Source organism: Ixodes scapularis, unplaced genomic scaffold (genome assembly GCF_016920785.2).
Source record: "Ixodes scapularis isolate PalLabHiFi unplaced genomic scaffold, ASM1692078v2 PGA_scaffold4__175_contigs__length_147842914, whole genome shotgun sequence".
Lineage (NCBI taxonomy): Eukaryota > Metazoa > Arthropoda > Arachnida > Ixodida > Ixodidae > Ixodes > Ixodes scapularis.
Genome location: NW_024609879.1, coordinates 109160586 through 109175857, shown reverse-complemented (window position 1 = coordinate 109175857; position 15272 = coordinate 109160586). Strand labels below are relative to the sequence as shown.

Genomic DNA, 15272 nt, shown 5'->3' with positions numbered 1-15272 from the left:
ATATAAATATTATGTGTCCTATATTGGAGTACCCGGGTTGCGTACGAGATCCTCACAGAAAACAGCAAATCGTACAAAACAAAGCAGATAGAAGCTCTTGCACTTCGGTTAACTATTTCTGAATACGGACGGACGGAGTAAGTCACAGCATGGAGAAGTGAGGTGCGGCTTGATCGTATAGAATAAAAAAGAAAAACTTCTAGATTTAAAAAGTTATAAGCTACGACAAATGGCTTAAGATTAATCTTGAACTGTGCATTCACCCTTAGTGTCACGCTCCAAGAGGACGAGCAATAGTAAAGCATTTGCTCGGTTCCAGCACAGAAATCACATTTTTAAACACCTCTTTTTTCTTTTTGGGCAGAGCTGAAGTTCTCAATTATTTATTTTCCAGTTGAACTAATTGCTCAGTTAAACAATTTGAGTGCATGTCTGAATAAATGTAATGCATATTGTTTTAGTTTAAATTTTGAGTGCATGATTAATATTTGTGGTCTTTTTCTGCTTTAGAGCGCAGCTCTTAGGCACCCATTTACGGGTTTCGTGGCGTCGGCGTAAAAGCGCTAAATGTAGCAGGAAAATTGAGGTCACGTGACTTCAACACCAGTTCCATTCCCCACTAAATTTAGCAAGGAATTGAATTGGTGTTGAGGTCAGGTGACGTCAAGTTTCCAGCTAAATCTAGCGAAGAAACTGAATTTGTTCATAGGTGACGTCATTTTCCCCACTAAATTTAGCAGGGAAACTGAATTGGTGTTGAGGTCACTTGGCGTCAATTTTTCAGCTAAATTTAGCGTGGGAACTGTGGGGAGAGGAGGAGGGGAGGGTACAAAGGATTGGAGGGTGTGCAGGAGGAGGAGAGGGGAAGGAGGAAATGAGTAGGGGAGGAGGAAAGGGTATGGACGAGGAGGAGAAGCGTACCCTCCCTCTGTACCCTCTCCTCCTCTTCCTCAAGAGCTGCGCTCTAATTTTGTATTACAGAGACTTGTAAATGTCTTTTATTTCTTACCCTCTGTGTAGACTGTAAGGTCCACACTATTTCACATAAATAATTAATAAACAAACAACGTGAAGAGGCGTTTCTAAACCTGCTCTATCATTTTTGTATTGGAGGGTTTGCACACAAATTAATATTTAAGAAGTTAGCTAATTAGTCCAGTTAATTAGCCAGTATGACACAACGTAAAAAATATCTTGACTCGCTCAATAGGCCCATGAAAAATACTGCATTGGTGCGACAAGCATAGCGTGCATCAGCAGTTTTTAGAACTTGGCACAAGTTAGCTGAAAACACCCTGTATAAAATAATATGAGATAAATAAACAGGCCACCTGTCAGGCATATCGAGCCAGCCTGGCAAGAGCGAACAAGATGCCGAAAAGGATACAGATGTAAGGATGCCAGAAGGATGCACTGCCGGAGCACAGTTCGAGGATAAGGAACATGGACAGCGCCACATTCTCCATGCTCTTCATGATGGGGTCGTCTCTCAGGAGAGCGCCGAGCTTCGACTTGCGGGCTCCGATGGTCGTCATCATCATCCCCAGGGGTACGCCCAAAAACTGGTCACCCTCCTGTCAGAACGACCAGAAGAATGCCACACACGCCATGGTGACTAGACAGATAGATGGATGAATGCGGCTGAATCCTTGGAACCATGCAGTGACTTGCGCCACCTGGCTAGATCTTTTATAGTCAACCGACACTAACGGTGACTAGGGAAAGACCTTTTTTTCTGGCTCCTCTCACAGCCATACGTTTTGAACACCATGTGCTGCAGGCTTTCGGTGTGCCCACAAACGAACAAACAACTTCGTGATTTCGGGCAGGCCGTTACGGCTTTATGCCTGAATGAGGCATTGCAGGAACAGGTACAAGACTTCATTCATGGCGCAGTGAATATTCGCAACAACCAACGGCCAAAACGTTAAGCAAGTCAGAAAAAAACGTTTCACTAGAATTGCGAACCAAGGTGGTTAACAGTGAAATATCCCAAATTCATTTTTTCACACCAAGTTTCCAGTAAAAGTAGCTTTAAAATTAGGTTATAAGAACCGATACATAAAAAGATAATGCAACATGCCAAGGGACCGCAGACTGGGTAATTAGGCCAGTTGGGTAATAGCAACAGGCAGAAAAGGTGCCGAAAGAGACAACGACGGGGAAAATTAAACGAAATAAAGTGCTGTGATTTGTTTATCTTATCTCGTCCTTGTCTCTTGTGGTGTCTGATCTAAGCATCAATGTGTCAAATGAACTTCATATGAAAAATTTCATTAAAATCTGAGACCCACGCGATTAAACTTGGTACACGATGTCAAACTCTCTGAATCAGGCCTTGTGCCGAGAGACCAAACAAATTGCCAACAACGGGTCCCACCTGAATATCCTGTTCCGCAGCGAAACCGTACTCGTCGTCAGGTAGTGCCTGGAGGGTGATGCCATTAGTGGTAGCCCCGTTGTCCAGACACCACTTAAAAAAAACTGGCCACTTGTCGGCTCGATCTGGTAGTTCAGGTGTCAGGCCTAGCATGGACAAAGAAAAAGCCATGACTCTTCCAATGTCACAAAATACACCAGTAGAAAAAAATTAATAAAAGGCTTTTGCTCTGTTTAGGCATGAATAATGGATCTAAGGGGGGAAACTGGCCAAGTAACCTTCTAGGTGACATCACCTAACAAGAGATTGAAAAAGCGTGCCTATGTCTGCTGTTATAAATACAGCCCAAACAAAATGCCACAGATCATTATGGTCACGTAACAGTTGATTCCCAGGCAATTCGACAGGTCCACAATATAAACATACTAAATAACAGAAGACATAAAAGGTAAAGACGACCTGTTGATATTTTCTCTCTTCTACACCTTCCCCATGCGAGAAACTAAATAGAGATGGTGCTACTATAAAGATAGAGCTGACCACTCCATTTGATTTCTTTTCAGTGAGCAAGTCACAATTTCACGAGAAAACACTGAAGCTTTTGTGCAGACCATGCAGCTTCCATCCGACCGGTCATGGCGTCACGTTCCCGTGACCTCAACATTGTCAACAAGTTATTTCTCCTTATTAACCTTCAATGAGGAAACATCTAGCCTCTAAGCTTTGGTGTCTTATCGCAAATGTAACGGCAAAATAGCAACACAAATGCACAAATGCATAAATGTAATGGCGTAATAGCAACAGAAGTAGAAGTAAATTCCTGTTGTGCAAAACAGGAACTTACTTCCACATGTTTGAGAAAAATAAACAGTGTTTAATCAGTTCATTGACACTGTAATCAAACTGAAGTGAAGCGTTACTGTAGTCCCTGACAATATGAGAACGACAGAGCATGTCTTTCAAAAGCCTGATGTCCAGCATGCGCTCCCTGCCTTCTGCCGAGCTATGGCCTTGCGATAGCACTCAAGGTGCATGAGACGACGAAGCGCCATTGAAGGTCGGAAGCTCGCACTGGAGGCGGGACAACTGTAGCTCCTCCCTGCCGTTCTCACTATGACAGTGACCACAGTCGAAGACATCCAAATATTTGATAGGCATATAAAAACTCCACTGTTCACGGGACTATGGGACGCTGCTATCATGCTGACAGCATCAACAAGCAACTCACTTTTAGCACAAATTACCTGCGGAATTCCCATGTAACCATCATAATGTTTCCTGGATGTTCTCAAGACATCAAACGGTCCCATTTATGTCCTACAGGGGCCTACGGGACCAATTGGATCCCCCAGCCGAAAACTTACGTTTCTCCAACTCCCTGACTTTTTCCAGGAGGCTGCGAACTTCCAGAAAGTCTTCCCATTCTTTCTTGGCATTTCCGGAAGGTAATGTGGTGCACTCTAGGAAAAAAATAATCACAATGATAAGAAATAAAGTGACAAATTTATTCACGCATCATATTCCGAAAGTTTGAAGCAGGCAACTTAAGGGTTGGCTCTCACATTTGCGTCCGAGTGCAACTGACCGCATTGTGACCGGTCGTAACTTCTTGGAACGAGCGTAAAGTGCCAGATGGATTTTATTAATCTTAAAAGTGCCACCAAGCTGGCGCACGCGGGGCACACCTGAGTGAAAAATGGCGGTGCGTCGGCGCTGTGTAATGTGTCGCGGCGGCACGGCGACGGCATCTACTGTAGACCAATGGGAGCATGCTTGCAAATAACGGTGCATCACCACCAGCCACAGCAGACTAATGCAGAGAGCAAGTCGTCTGCTTCTTGCAGAGGAGTTGAGGTGACGTCAGAACAATGCTGAGCTCTGATTGGCTTTGATGAAAGGATAGTGGGTAGACCTCAATGCTCGGTGCCCTGAGGTCTACCCACTATTTTTTTTTATATCAGCCAATAAGAGCTATTCGTTCCGACATCATCGCAACCCCTGTGCAAGAAGCAGACGAACTTGGCTCCGCAAAGGGGCGTGCGCGTCTGGATGTGGACTACTCCACGAGTCAAAAATGGCAACGCGTCACCAGCATCCACTAGGAGCGCTCATGGCACTATCAAACGATGGCGATACGTGGATTCGTCAGGATATCCAGCACTTTTAGAAAAGAGAACACACTAGCGGCATCTATCGGGCAGTTCTTGAACATTTTTCGTCTCCACGCATTTCCTAAGTTTTTTTTCACGGATCACTACTTTACTTCGGGCTTGAAAGAAGTTTCGTGAAGTTATAAGTAACCATTTCTCGTATGCGGTATGTAGTACATTCCATCGCGAAAATGTTGCAAAACCCTCGGTCTACCTATACACCGCAAGTCGGAAGAGTTTCAGGACCATGCAATAGATGGCGCCAGCGTGCCAGTGTGTGTTCTGGGTAAGCGCTCGGTCAGACTCAAACGCAGAAGTCTGTGAGCCAAGAAGAGCTCAAATTGTAAACAGTGATAGCCCGTGTATCTTGTGAACATAAAGAATGCGAATCGAGTCATTCGGATGAAAACTCCTGCCACAGGAACAGCGATCGAGCTCCATTGAGAAAAGGTTGCGCTGAACGGCAGAACTATCGTGGAGAGTCCCGATATTAAAAATGGGAAATACTAGTATTGACAAAAAAAAAAAAAAAGAGAGAGAGAGACTTACTGTCTAGTACTTCATCCAAGAGTTCCTTCAACTTCTGTGCGTCTTGCGAGGCCAATTTCTTGGAACCTTTTTTGCCGGTTCCCCCCATCGAGTAATGTGACGCCGGCGAAGGATCACTGTCAAAGGAACACAACAGTGGAATTAAACAAACAGTAGGAGGCCACAAACGTGGGCTCTTTCGGCACGTACACTTCTCGCATCGATAAATCGAGATCCATATTAAAACAATAGCTGAACAGTAAGCATGAAAACACGCGTGTGAGGACACTTGATCGTGGTCGCGGCACCTCCCAAAAAAGGAAACATTAGGAGACGTCGCAAAACGGATTCACGAAACGTGAAACAACCAGATTCATCGGGTGAATTGAAGCAAACTTGCCTAGGACAGGTCTGGGATTAATTACGGGGAACAAATGCACGTCGATCGTTCAAGTATTGCCCCAAAAACAAATGAGCGGACACACTTTAAATGGCAACACACATCACACAAACACGCAAACGAAATTTAAAAACAAGGTTGCTGCCATCTGCCGCGTTATCACGTAGGCGCTGGGTTAGAAGCTCCCCAACTACATACTAGATGGCGCCACGCGTCCAGCATCAGTCCAGCATCAGAAGGAAAAGCGCGAGATACGAGCCTAACGGTTGGTTTTCGGGGTCTTCCTTTTAACCGTCGCGACTTGCTTCACGCCGTACTTTTTTCACACGACCGGCCACCCCGAAGCTCGACTGACCTCCGTTGCACCGCTCCACTCGGCCGAGGCGCCGAAGACGTCGCCGACATATCGCCTACTCCGTATCCTTTGGTCGGCCCCCGGCCCGTCGATACCAGTTTGCTGTCCACGCAAATGGAAATATGTCCGCTGAAAAAATGGCCGAGATGAAGGTTTTTGACCTTAAAAGGGCACTAAAAGCCCGTGGACTTCCTACCTCCGGAAACAAGAAAGAACTCATTGAGCGTCTACAAGCTACTGCGTGTTCCCCTACAGATACCATACGAGATATTCATTGCAGCCTGGAGTTTTTGAGCAACACCGCTGTCAGCGATGAAGACGAAGTGTTCCCTCCGGAGAGCTTGGATATCCCCACTGCGGGCAACAACGGTTCAGAAGTGGCCATGGACAGCACGGAGGAGCCATCGGCCGCAGGAGAAACTTCTACTCCCACGTTGCTCCCTACCACACGCTTCCTGCCTGTAAACACGATGTCCAATAGTGTGCAGCACCTTGTCGTGTCAGAACCCCAGGTCAGCGGGCACTACCAGCCAAAGGCAACGACACTGGTTGACGTACATGCGGCCTGTACCGCCGCCAATCGGCAAGCCGACGAGCCCTCTCAGGGTGCTACGCCGACCACTGCCACTCGCGCCGCGACGCCCGTCTTGACGCCAGACTCCGCCCGGACTTCCCAAGCCACCGTGAAGAGTACCAACATTGCAGCGGCTGCTGAAGACTCTGCTGCAGCTGTTGATGACAGCATTAGTAGTGTAGACTGCGGGTCGTTGGAGCTGAAGGCAGACGCGAAACATGACGACACGAATCAAAGATATCCTCTCACATGCAATGTATGTGCCGAGATGTACAAAATGAGGGATGCACACGAAAAAAGACTCGAGGAACTAGAGGCTCAGATAGGCGCCCTGTCAGTACGCCTAGACCGAGCATCGGACGGGCGCAGGCTGTCTGAAGTGACTAAGAGGATATCGACACTTGAATTCAGGATAAACGAGGCGGCGAAGAAGAACGAAGCACTGCAAACACTAGTGACAGCGCTCTCAGGACATGCAGTAGCAGCTGGACCGACAGGAGATTCCATGGTTACAGAAGATGGGACAAGCAGCGCACCATCGGAATCTGAAGGGGAGAACCAGATGAGTAGTGAAACAGAACTGCATCACAGTGCGATGACATTGAACGATGCGACGAATGCTGGAGTAGACAAGCAAGGAAACGCACTACAGGACGACCGTCCACAGGATGCCGGTACTGCCATAAATAACACCAATAACGTGACAGCGCACACTGACACGCAGTGTGACGAAGTCCCAAGCAAAACTTCAAGTGGAGTCACACACATGTCCATTCAGGAGATTCACGTGCCCGTGGCTGCAAAGAAGCTGACGCATGAGGATGTTCAGATCCGACCGCCACGAGGGATCACACGAGAAGTGATAATCGCAGGAGATGGGAACGTCCTGCGGATAGCTCGAGCTCTCATCGAGGAAGTCCAAGCACCTCAAAGCATGGAGTTTATAACGAACAGGGGAGCCACAACTGAGGTAGTACATAAAATTATCGAAACATATGAGGAAAAAGCGAGGAATGTACCACGCATGTATATACTGCACGTGGGGTTGAATGACGTTCTGAAGGGCGAGCAACCTGACACAATTATAGAGCGTCTGAGGCTACAGTGGGCCAAACGTAAGGCATCACTAGCCATCTGCTCAGTACCCGAAATAGACGGCAGAGGAAAGGAACTACGCGCTACGACCATGCTCCTGAATGCAAAGCTGAAGCAGCTGTGCAAGAGAATTAGAGCAAGGTTTATCGACCTCAGCCGAGAACTGGCCAGCATCCCAGCAATGCAAAAGGACGGGCTTCACTACTGCAGAGAAGGTAGCCAGGTGCTAACCGACCGAGTGGGTGCATTAGTGACTCATTTTTTAGGACTTCAAAGAAGGGACAATTTCAGCGACCATACTGGGAGCAACAGGAGACGATACGGGACGCATTCCTCAGTAGTAAACCGGTCAGAGGCAGAAAAAAAAGCACTCGCTCACGACCTCCCAGGTCTGTCTTCTGGTCCCAGAACGAGTGGAGCACACCGGGTGGTGAACACGCCTCCAATATCAAAGGAGACTGTACAGAAGCCGGTGCCCAACATTCACGGTCCTGTGTATCCCCTACAATGCCAGAGGGACCATCCGCCACAGTCGTCACCTCTGCACGCAATATGGGTGCCCCCACTCCTCAAACCACCCAACGGACATCTTCAAGGACAAAGCTGTGGGGCACTCCCATCGAGGACAGGCAGTCAGGAAGGAACGTTTGCTCTAGGGCCTACTGCGAGACAGACCTTTCCTGTGTGCAACCCAATGCTGACCGACTTGATGACCGGATGCCTTCAGCACCCCACATGTGCCCCATCACAAGAGCTGACGCACTTTGTGAATCAACTGGTCCGAGAGCAACTAGCAGCCATGCAGCTTCAGCGGGAGTGTTGACCGAGTTTCTGGCGCGGCGGCAGCAAGGGCAACCACGGAAAAGAGACAGTGCTGTCGTTGGCTTTTTAAATTTGAATAGTGCGAGGCGTCAACGAAAGTGGGCTGAGCTCTATGTAGTACTCCGGGAACAAGGCTTTTCTTTGTTCGGGGTTGCTGAAACACACTTGCGGGACGCTGAGGAACCCCCAGTAGACCCTTCCTGGTGCTGGACTGGGTGTAACAGGGTGGAGGGTGACCGACGGGGAGGTGGTGTGGGCCTTCTTTGGCCAAGTGGAGGACAAGCATGGATAAGGATATCTGAAACGTGCTGCGAACACCTGTGGGTTCAAGGACAGGTGGGTAACATACTGACGGCGGTATGCACCCTTTACCTTTCCGTGGGAAATTCCAGGCATGAGGAGAATAAGGCCATACTGGAGTGCGTTCAACGTGACATCGAAAACCTAGATCGAAGATTGTCTGTGCTAGTTATGGGGGACTTTAATGGCCATCTGGTTGAGATTGACGGGCGTGAGGACGACAATGGCCGAATGCTGAGACAGCTGTCGGAGGAGTTCGACCTGGAGATTCTAAACCTCAGAGAGGAATGTGAGGGGCAACACACATGGATGGCCCGGGACCGACGAACATGTATCGACTATGCCCTGGCATCAAAGAGGCTCGCACGTCGCCTTCAAAAAATAACTGTAGATGAAGATGGCGAGTGGAGTATTGGCAGCGATCATAACAGCATCATACTTCATTTTGGTGCAATCCAACGACAACGCAGCCGGCCGAAACGTAAAATGACGTTCCAATTACGTGACTGTGATATTGAGGCAGTATGTCAGGAGTTCGAAGAAAGTGATAAGCGCATAAATGCCCTCATCTATGATGACTATGCCAATGCACTTCGGCAGGCAATCACCACACGGTCGATTATGAGAGGCTCAAGCGGGAAAAGACGGCTTGTATCGTGGTGGGATGCTGAAATCCGAAGATCCATCCAACTCAGGCAAGACGCAAGCCGAGACCATCGCCGGGCTCTGCGGACGCTTGGAAAAGCACCGGAGACTCTGCGACTCTGGGAGGAATACCAGAAGCTCAAGGCAATAACACAATCTATCGTCGAGGAGAAAAAACAGATACATGATTGCAAGGTGATGAAAGATATCAGAAAGGGTGGAAAAAGAGCCGGAGAGAAGTTCTGGCGTTATATTGGAACACTGGATGGAAGAGATAATTCTCCCCAACTGATCGATGCCAAAAATGGAGGTTTAGTGCACAACGTTAGAGCTCTCTTGGATGAACACCTTCACAATCTTTTTGGGACGACACAGGATTTCCACGGTAATGAGAGCGTGTCGGCAGGAGGCCCTTATATCAAAGATCCACCGCTACTTAATTTGACGAGTGACAACACCACCATCGTGGGAAGAGTACAGGTCGCACGCGCTCTCGCGCGGTTGAACGGCGGCACTGCGCAGGGCCTGGACGGAATCCCGGCTAAGGTACTGAAAGGCCTGGGACCCGACGCTCAAGAGCAGTTGGCCCACTTGTTCAGTCGCATATGCTGCGGAGATGACCCGATCCCCACTGACTGGAGGCGCGGTCGAGTAACCTTCATCTCGAAAAAAGGTGGAAACAAGCAGCTGTTGCATGACTACCGACCGCTCACCGTCACGCCAGTTGTATACAGAGTATTCACGACTATCATCAATTGGCGAATCACAGCATGGGCTGAGGGAGCCGGCGTGTTTACGGAACTGCAGAACGGGTTTCGAGTTGGGCGGCGGTTGGACGATAACCTGTTTACATTGACCCAATGCATCGAGATAGCGCGAGTGGAGAGGCGACCTTTGATATGCTGCTTTCTAGACATTGCTAAAGCGTATGATTGTGTCCCTCACCTAATGCTGCTGGAAAGGCTGAGACACCTTAATATGCCCCAAACATGGGTGAGGTTGATCCGTCGGTTATACGACGGCAATGTGGTGACGACATCCTTCAATGGTGTGACATCAGGCGAGGTCACAGTTGGAAAAGGTTTACGACAGGGCTGTCCGTTGTCGCCGACGCTATATATGCTATATGCCTCTAGCATGGAAAAGGCCATTGAAGACAATGGCATTGGTTTCACTTTGGAACACCGCCAGCATGGTGATATTGTAGCGTGGCGACTCCCTGGCCTTGCCTATGCTGATGACCTCGTGCTGATGGCCGACAGTGTGGAAGACATGAGGAGGTTGCTCGTCGCCTGTGAAACTGCAGCGGAACACCTCCGACTACGCTTCAATGCTGGCAAGTCAGCGACAGTCATCTTTTCTGGCGAGGGGTGCAATCTCGGGTCGCTCATCCTGCAAGGCTCAGCCATACCTCTTCACACCGAATACAGGTACCTCGGAATAACACTGTCGGCTAGAGAGGACTACTTGACTGAGCACCATGAGGGCCTCAGGAAGTCCTCAGTTAGCAAGCGGAACATACTGCGAAGGCGGAGCCTATGGAGCTGTGACCGGTACATTGTCACCCGAGAACTTTGGAAGGCTGTGGCTGTGCCCGGGCTGACTTTTGGAAACTCAGTCATATGTGTTCCTAGTGAGATACGCACATATCTCGAGCGGCGCCATAGGGAGGTCGGACGACAGGCACTAGGGTGTCATGGACAAGTAGTCAATGAACTAATAGAGGGCGATGTCGGCTGGTCTTCCTTTGAAGCGCGGGAGGCAAACAGCAAGCTTCAGTACTACACACGTCTCCGGTACATGAACGGAGACCGGTGGGCCAGGCGAGTTTTTATGTACATTCACCTGAAGCATATCAACTCGACGTGGAGGAAGCGAGTCACTCGTCTTGGGACAAAGTTTAAGATCTTCAGCTTGGCCACTGAACTTCAAACAGAAAAGGAGTGGATGAGCACAGTGCGGGAGGAAGTGAAGAGGGTTGAGAGGGACCGTTGGATGAGCGGCATGCTACAACACCCTTCCATGCACATGTACGCGTCTCTGAAGACGGAGATTGCCCCGGTGACTTTCTGCGGGAACACACTGGGCAGTCGACTACTTATAGAGGCCCGTGGTGGTGCCCTACGTACCCGCCTATACCGAAGCAAGTACGATAGCAGCGTGACTGACACGGTATGTAGTGCGTGTGGAGCGGGCGAAGAGACAATCGACCACTTGCTGCTTGCGTGCAGGGCGCTACACCCAACGCCTGTCGTGGGTGCCCGCTTGGAGCAGGCACTTGGTTTCACCAACGAACAGACCCATGTAGCATGCTCCAAGCGGAGGCTCGAGGCATGGTGGCAGACTCGACTGAAAAATCGGGGTCGTGACCAAGACGACCAAGGTGACCAAGATGGCCAATAGCCGCTGCTTTACTTTTGGCTGGTGGGGCAAGCGTTCACTTAAAACGACGGTGTCATGTGAACTGATTAACTTTGACTGTGCGAAAGTGACGGTTGGCGAACTTTGGACACACGTGCTAACCAGTTCTCTTTCGTTGTTGTCCTTTTTTTATTTAGTTTTTATTTTTTGCTTTTATTGGCATGTCTTACAAGACTCTCGTTACAAAGAGATTGTGCCTCAAATATACATACATACATACATACAGTCTCTACGAGTAAAATATCAAATTGGAATCGAAACCAGAACCGTAAACGATTTGAATGTTTCCGAGAACGGTAATTTCGACGAACCCTATAGACTAACACAGTGTTTCGAAACAAGCCCGCTTTGTCCATACCAGGAGTGGACACTGCGCTTGCGCGGAAACCAAATCTGGGAGAAGTGAAGCGCAGCGCCACCGCAGTGGGGTGACGTCATTGAGTTGAGTTGGCCTACATGATTTGAGGATGTACGAAAGCGGAACCGAAACCTATTAAGTTGTCCCCTTTTGGTTACCGCTTACATGGCATTTCGCATATGAGTCGGATCGCAGTCGATGCAACGATTCGATGGAACCAATCAACTTAATTACAAAAGCGCAAAGGACAAGGACAGGACAAAGAATGAACAGGACAAGCGCTTACTAACAACTGATTGTTTAATGCATAATAAGAGAAAGACGAAAATGAGAGGAGATTTGATAAATTAAGACTCCAATTGTTTTCTAACTTAAAATGATTAAAAATTATTTGAGAAAAATTAGGACTGATAGAAAAATAAAATTAAAGAAAAGCATCCAGATGAAGAAAAAAAGTTGAGGTACCCTATCTCTTTCTCAGACAGTGAAATTGATGGTGTGCTAATGCACGTGTCTCCTTTTTCGATTATAGTTTTTGCCTCGAAAATCTCTCCGGCTCTCTTGCTCCAAAAACTTTTATAATTTTTCTCAAATAATTTTTAATCATTTTAAGTTGGAAAACAATTGGAGTTTTAATTTATCAAATCTCCTCTCATTTTCGTCTTTCTCTTATTATGCATTAAACAATCAGTTGTTAGTAAGCGCTTGTCCTGTTCATTCTTTGTCCTGTCCTTGTCCTTTGCGCTTTTGTAATTAAGATGTTTAACCAACTAGCCCAACAGTTAATTTTAATTCAGGAACCAATCAAGCAGCGCCAAAAGTGCCTCGTCACGGCGCTCGTCGTCTTCGTGCGTTCGTGATCCACAGTTACACCAATCACGCATAGTGAATGCCCCGTGCTTCTTCCGCGTTCGTAACGCCTGTAGATGTTAGAAATTCATGTTCGATCTGAACAACTACTACAAGGAACAGGAAATCAAATTCCAGCAGGGTTGAAAGCTTGGCTAGTTGGTACTCATTCATGGTGAAATAAAAAGCGCACCAAAAACCAGGACACGTACGGCAGAGAAGCGCTTGCTCACAACTGGAAGTTTAGTAGGGCTTCAGGAAAAACGAGGAATAATCCCTTCCCCGGCTGCCTATGCGCCGTTCCATAGCTCCCAACAATAATAATTTGAAAACGAGGAAAAAAAAAAACAAAAAAAAACATTAACGTGTGCGTGGCACTGTCGCCGTAAGAATGCTTTCTCGGCATCTGTCAAAGCAAGTGACGGGTGGCTTATGCAGACACCCGCCACGCCATTCTTTTATATTGAAAGCCCCCAAGACAGTGCCACGCGCACGTTAAGCACGTTAAGCTTATTTTTCGTTTTCGGATTACAAGCCCGAAGAGGAGGGGGGGGGGGGGGGGGGGGGGGGGGGGGGGTAGGGAACAGCGCATAGGCAGGCGGGAAAGGGATTACTCTTCGTTTTTTCTGAAGCCCTATTAAACTTTAAACTTTCAGTTGTGAGCAAGCGCTTCTCTGTCGTACGTGTCCTCTTTTGTGTCCTGTTTTTTTTTTTTTTTTTTTTTTTTTTTGCGTTTTTTAGTTTATTATGAAGTAATACAATTCAACAAGGAAACACGAAATAGGGTTATCTTAAAAGAATTTTCGATAAATGTTGATAGCGAACCTTGGCTAGTATATTGCGTAAATAAAAAATAAACAGAAAAAGAAATCCGGCATCCGGCTAAGAAGGACGGCAAGTTGAATGTGAATTAAAACCGGAAAGGTGTTCGCCAGTAATTCAAGTAATGCAAAGGTGCAAACGACCTGGACAAAAAAAAAATTATATATATATATAATTTTTTTACATATCATTTTTTATATATTTTATACACACACACACACACACACGGCGCGGTGGGCCGCGTGTGTGTGTCTGTGTGTGTGTGCGTGCGCGCGCGCGTGTGTGTGTGTGTGTGTGAGTGTTTGTGTGTGTGTGTGTTTAAGTTGTTTCTTCCTACTTGCCACCATATATACTGGGTGTTCTATTTCAATTTGAACAGATTTATTAGAAAAAATCTGTAAAAGATGCACTAATAGAGTTTGGGCAGGTGAATTATACGGTCAGGGGGCATCGTACAGGTGGCTAATCTTTGTGATAAGTCCGATAATTAACTAAGCTTCCTTAATTCACTTTTTAATTAGCCTAAACTAATCATATGATACCAATCGGGAACATGCTGAGCATAATCGAAAACCACTACATCAACTCTTTTTAGAACAACTTGTAGCTCGTGGGAATCTCGAGGGCGCACCAAAGTTATACCATTAGAGCAGCAAGCGCAAAGCTAGCAGCGGCAAAACGCGAATGATAATCTAATCATTCGCGTTCCGCCGCTGCTAGCTTTGCGCCCGCTGCACGAATGGTAACTTTGGTGAGCTAGCGTGTCTCCCGCAAGCTTTAAGTCCTTCTAAAAAGAGTTGATATAGTGGTTTTTAATTACGCTCTCTATGTTTGTAAATGAAATCATATGTCTACTTTCCCTAATTAAAATTAATTAACGAATTTGAATTAGCTGACTTATCGCAAATGTTATCCACCCATACAATGCCCTCAAGACCGTATAGCTCTCGTGCACAAACCCCATAAGGCTTTTTTTTTTTAAACAAATCTCTAAAGCTTAATAAAAAGCCAGCGTTTATATATATATATATATATATATTAACTTGAAAAGAAATTCGCGACTTTTATACGGTAGCTAGCAGTTTCCTCAATTGCTTTCCAATTGAGTAATTGTTACCCTACTCTAAATACTTTTAAGGCCGAAAGTCAATAATAACTTAATTAACTACGTTTTCTTCATTTTTTTTTTTTTTTTTTTTGTAACTAGAATTTTTTATTTACACGGTGAAAAACTGGGGGAGAGCAGATGCAATTGCGCGGAGAGCGGTGAGCTCTTATTGGAAGGATTCGTGGGTGAACGCAGGGGCCAGTTGCCTTTGTATCAGTCCGTTGTCTCCCTCCAATCAGAGCGCACACGAGCGTCGTCTGCACCTCGCGCAGGGTCTCGCGTTCGAACTCTGGACGATGGCGTTCGGCGTTCGAACCCCTTCGAACAGTGGACAGATAACAAGGCACTTGCGTCTGTACCCGTTAATCCTTCCAATCAGAGCTCCGCACTCTCACGTCTCCCGCGCCCTCCCATCTCCTCCTCTCCCTCCACCTCTTACCACCAACGTGTGAAAACGATCCATTT

At 47.2% G+C, this 15272-nt stretch overlaps 1 protein-coding gene across 1 annotated transcript in view; it reads right to left on the bottom strand.

The window, feature by feature from the left end:
• LOC8039434 (actin-histidine N-methyltransferase) overlaps positions 1 to 5608 on the bottom strand; it is a 108477-nt gene extending 102869 nt beyond the window's left edge. The window contains exons 1-5 of the mRNA XM_029969965.4: positions 5459 to 5608; positions 5080 to 5195; positions 3745 to 3840; positions 2381 to 2526; positions 1388 to 1574 (exon numbers count right to left, since the gene is read on the bottom strand). Coding sequence (XP_029825825.3) covers positions 1388 to 1574; positions 2381 to 2526; positions 3745 to 3840; positions 5080 to 5167 — 517 coding nt within the window. The 5' untranslated portion in view covers positions 5168 to 5195; positions 5459 to 5608. The remainder of the gene's footprint in view (positions 1 to 1387; positions 1575 to 2380; positions 2527 to 3744; positions 3841 to 5079; positions 5196 to 5458) is intronic.
• Positions 5609 to 15272: the final 9664 nt, after the last annotated feature.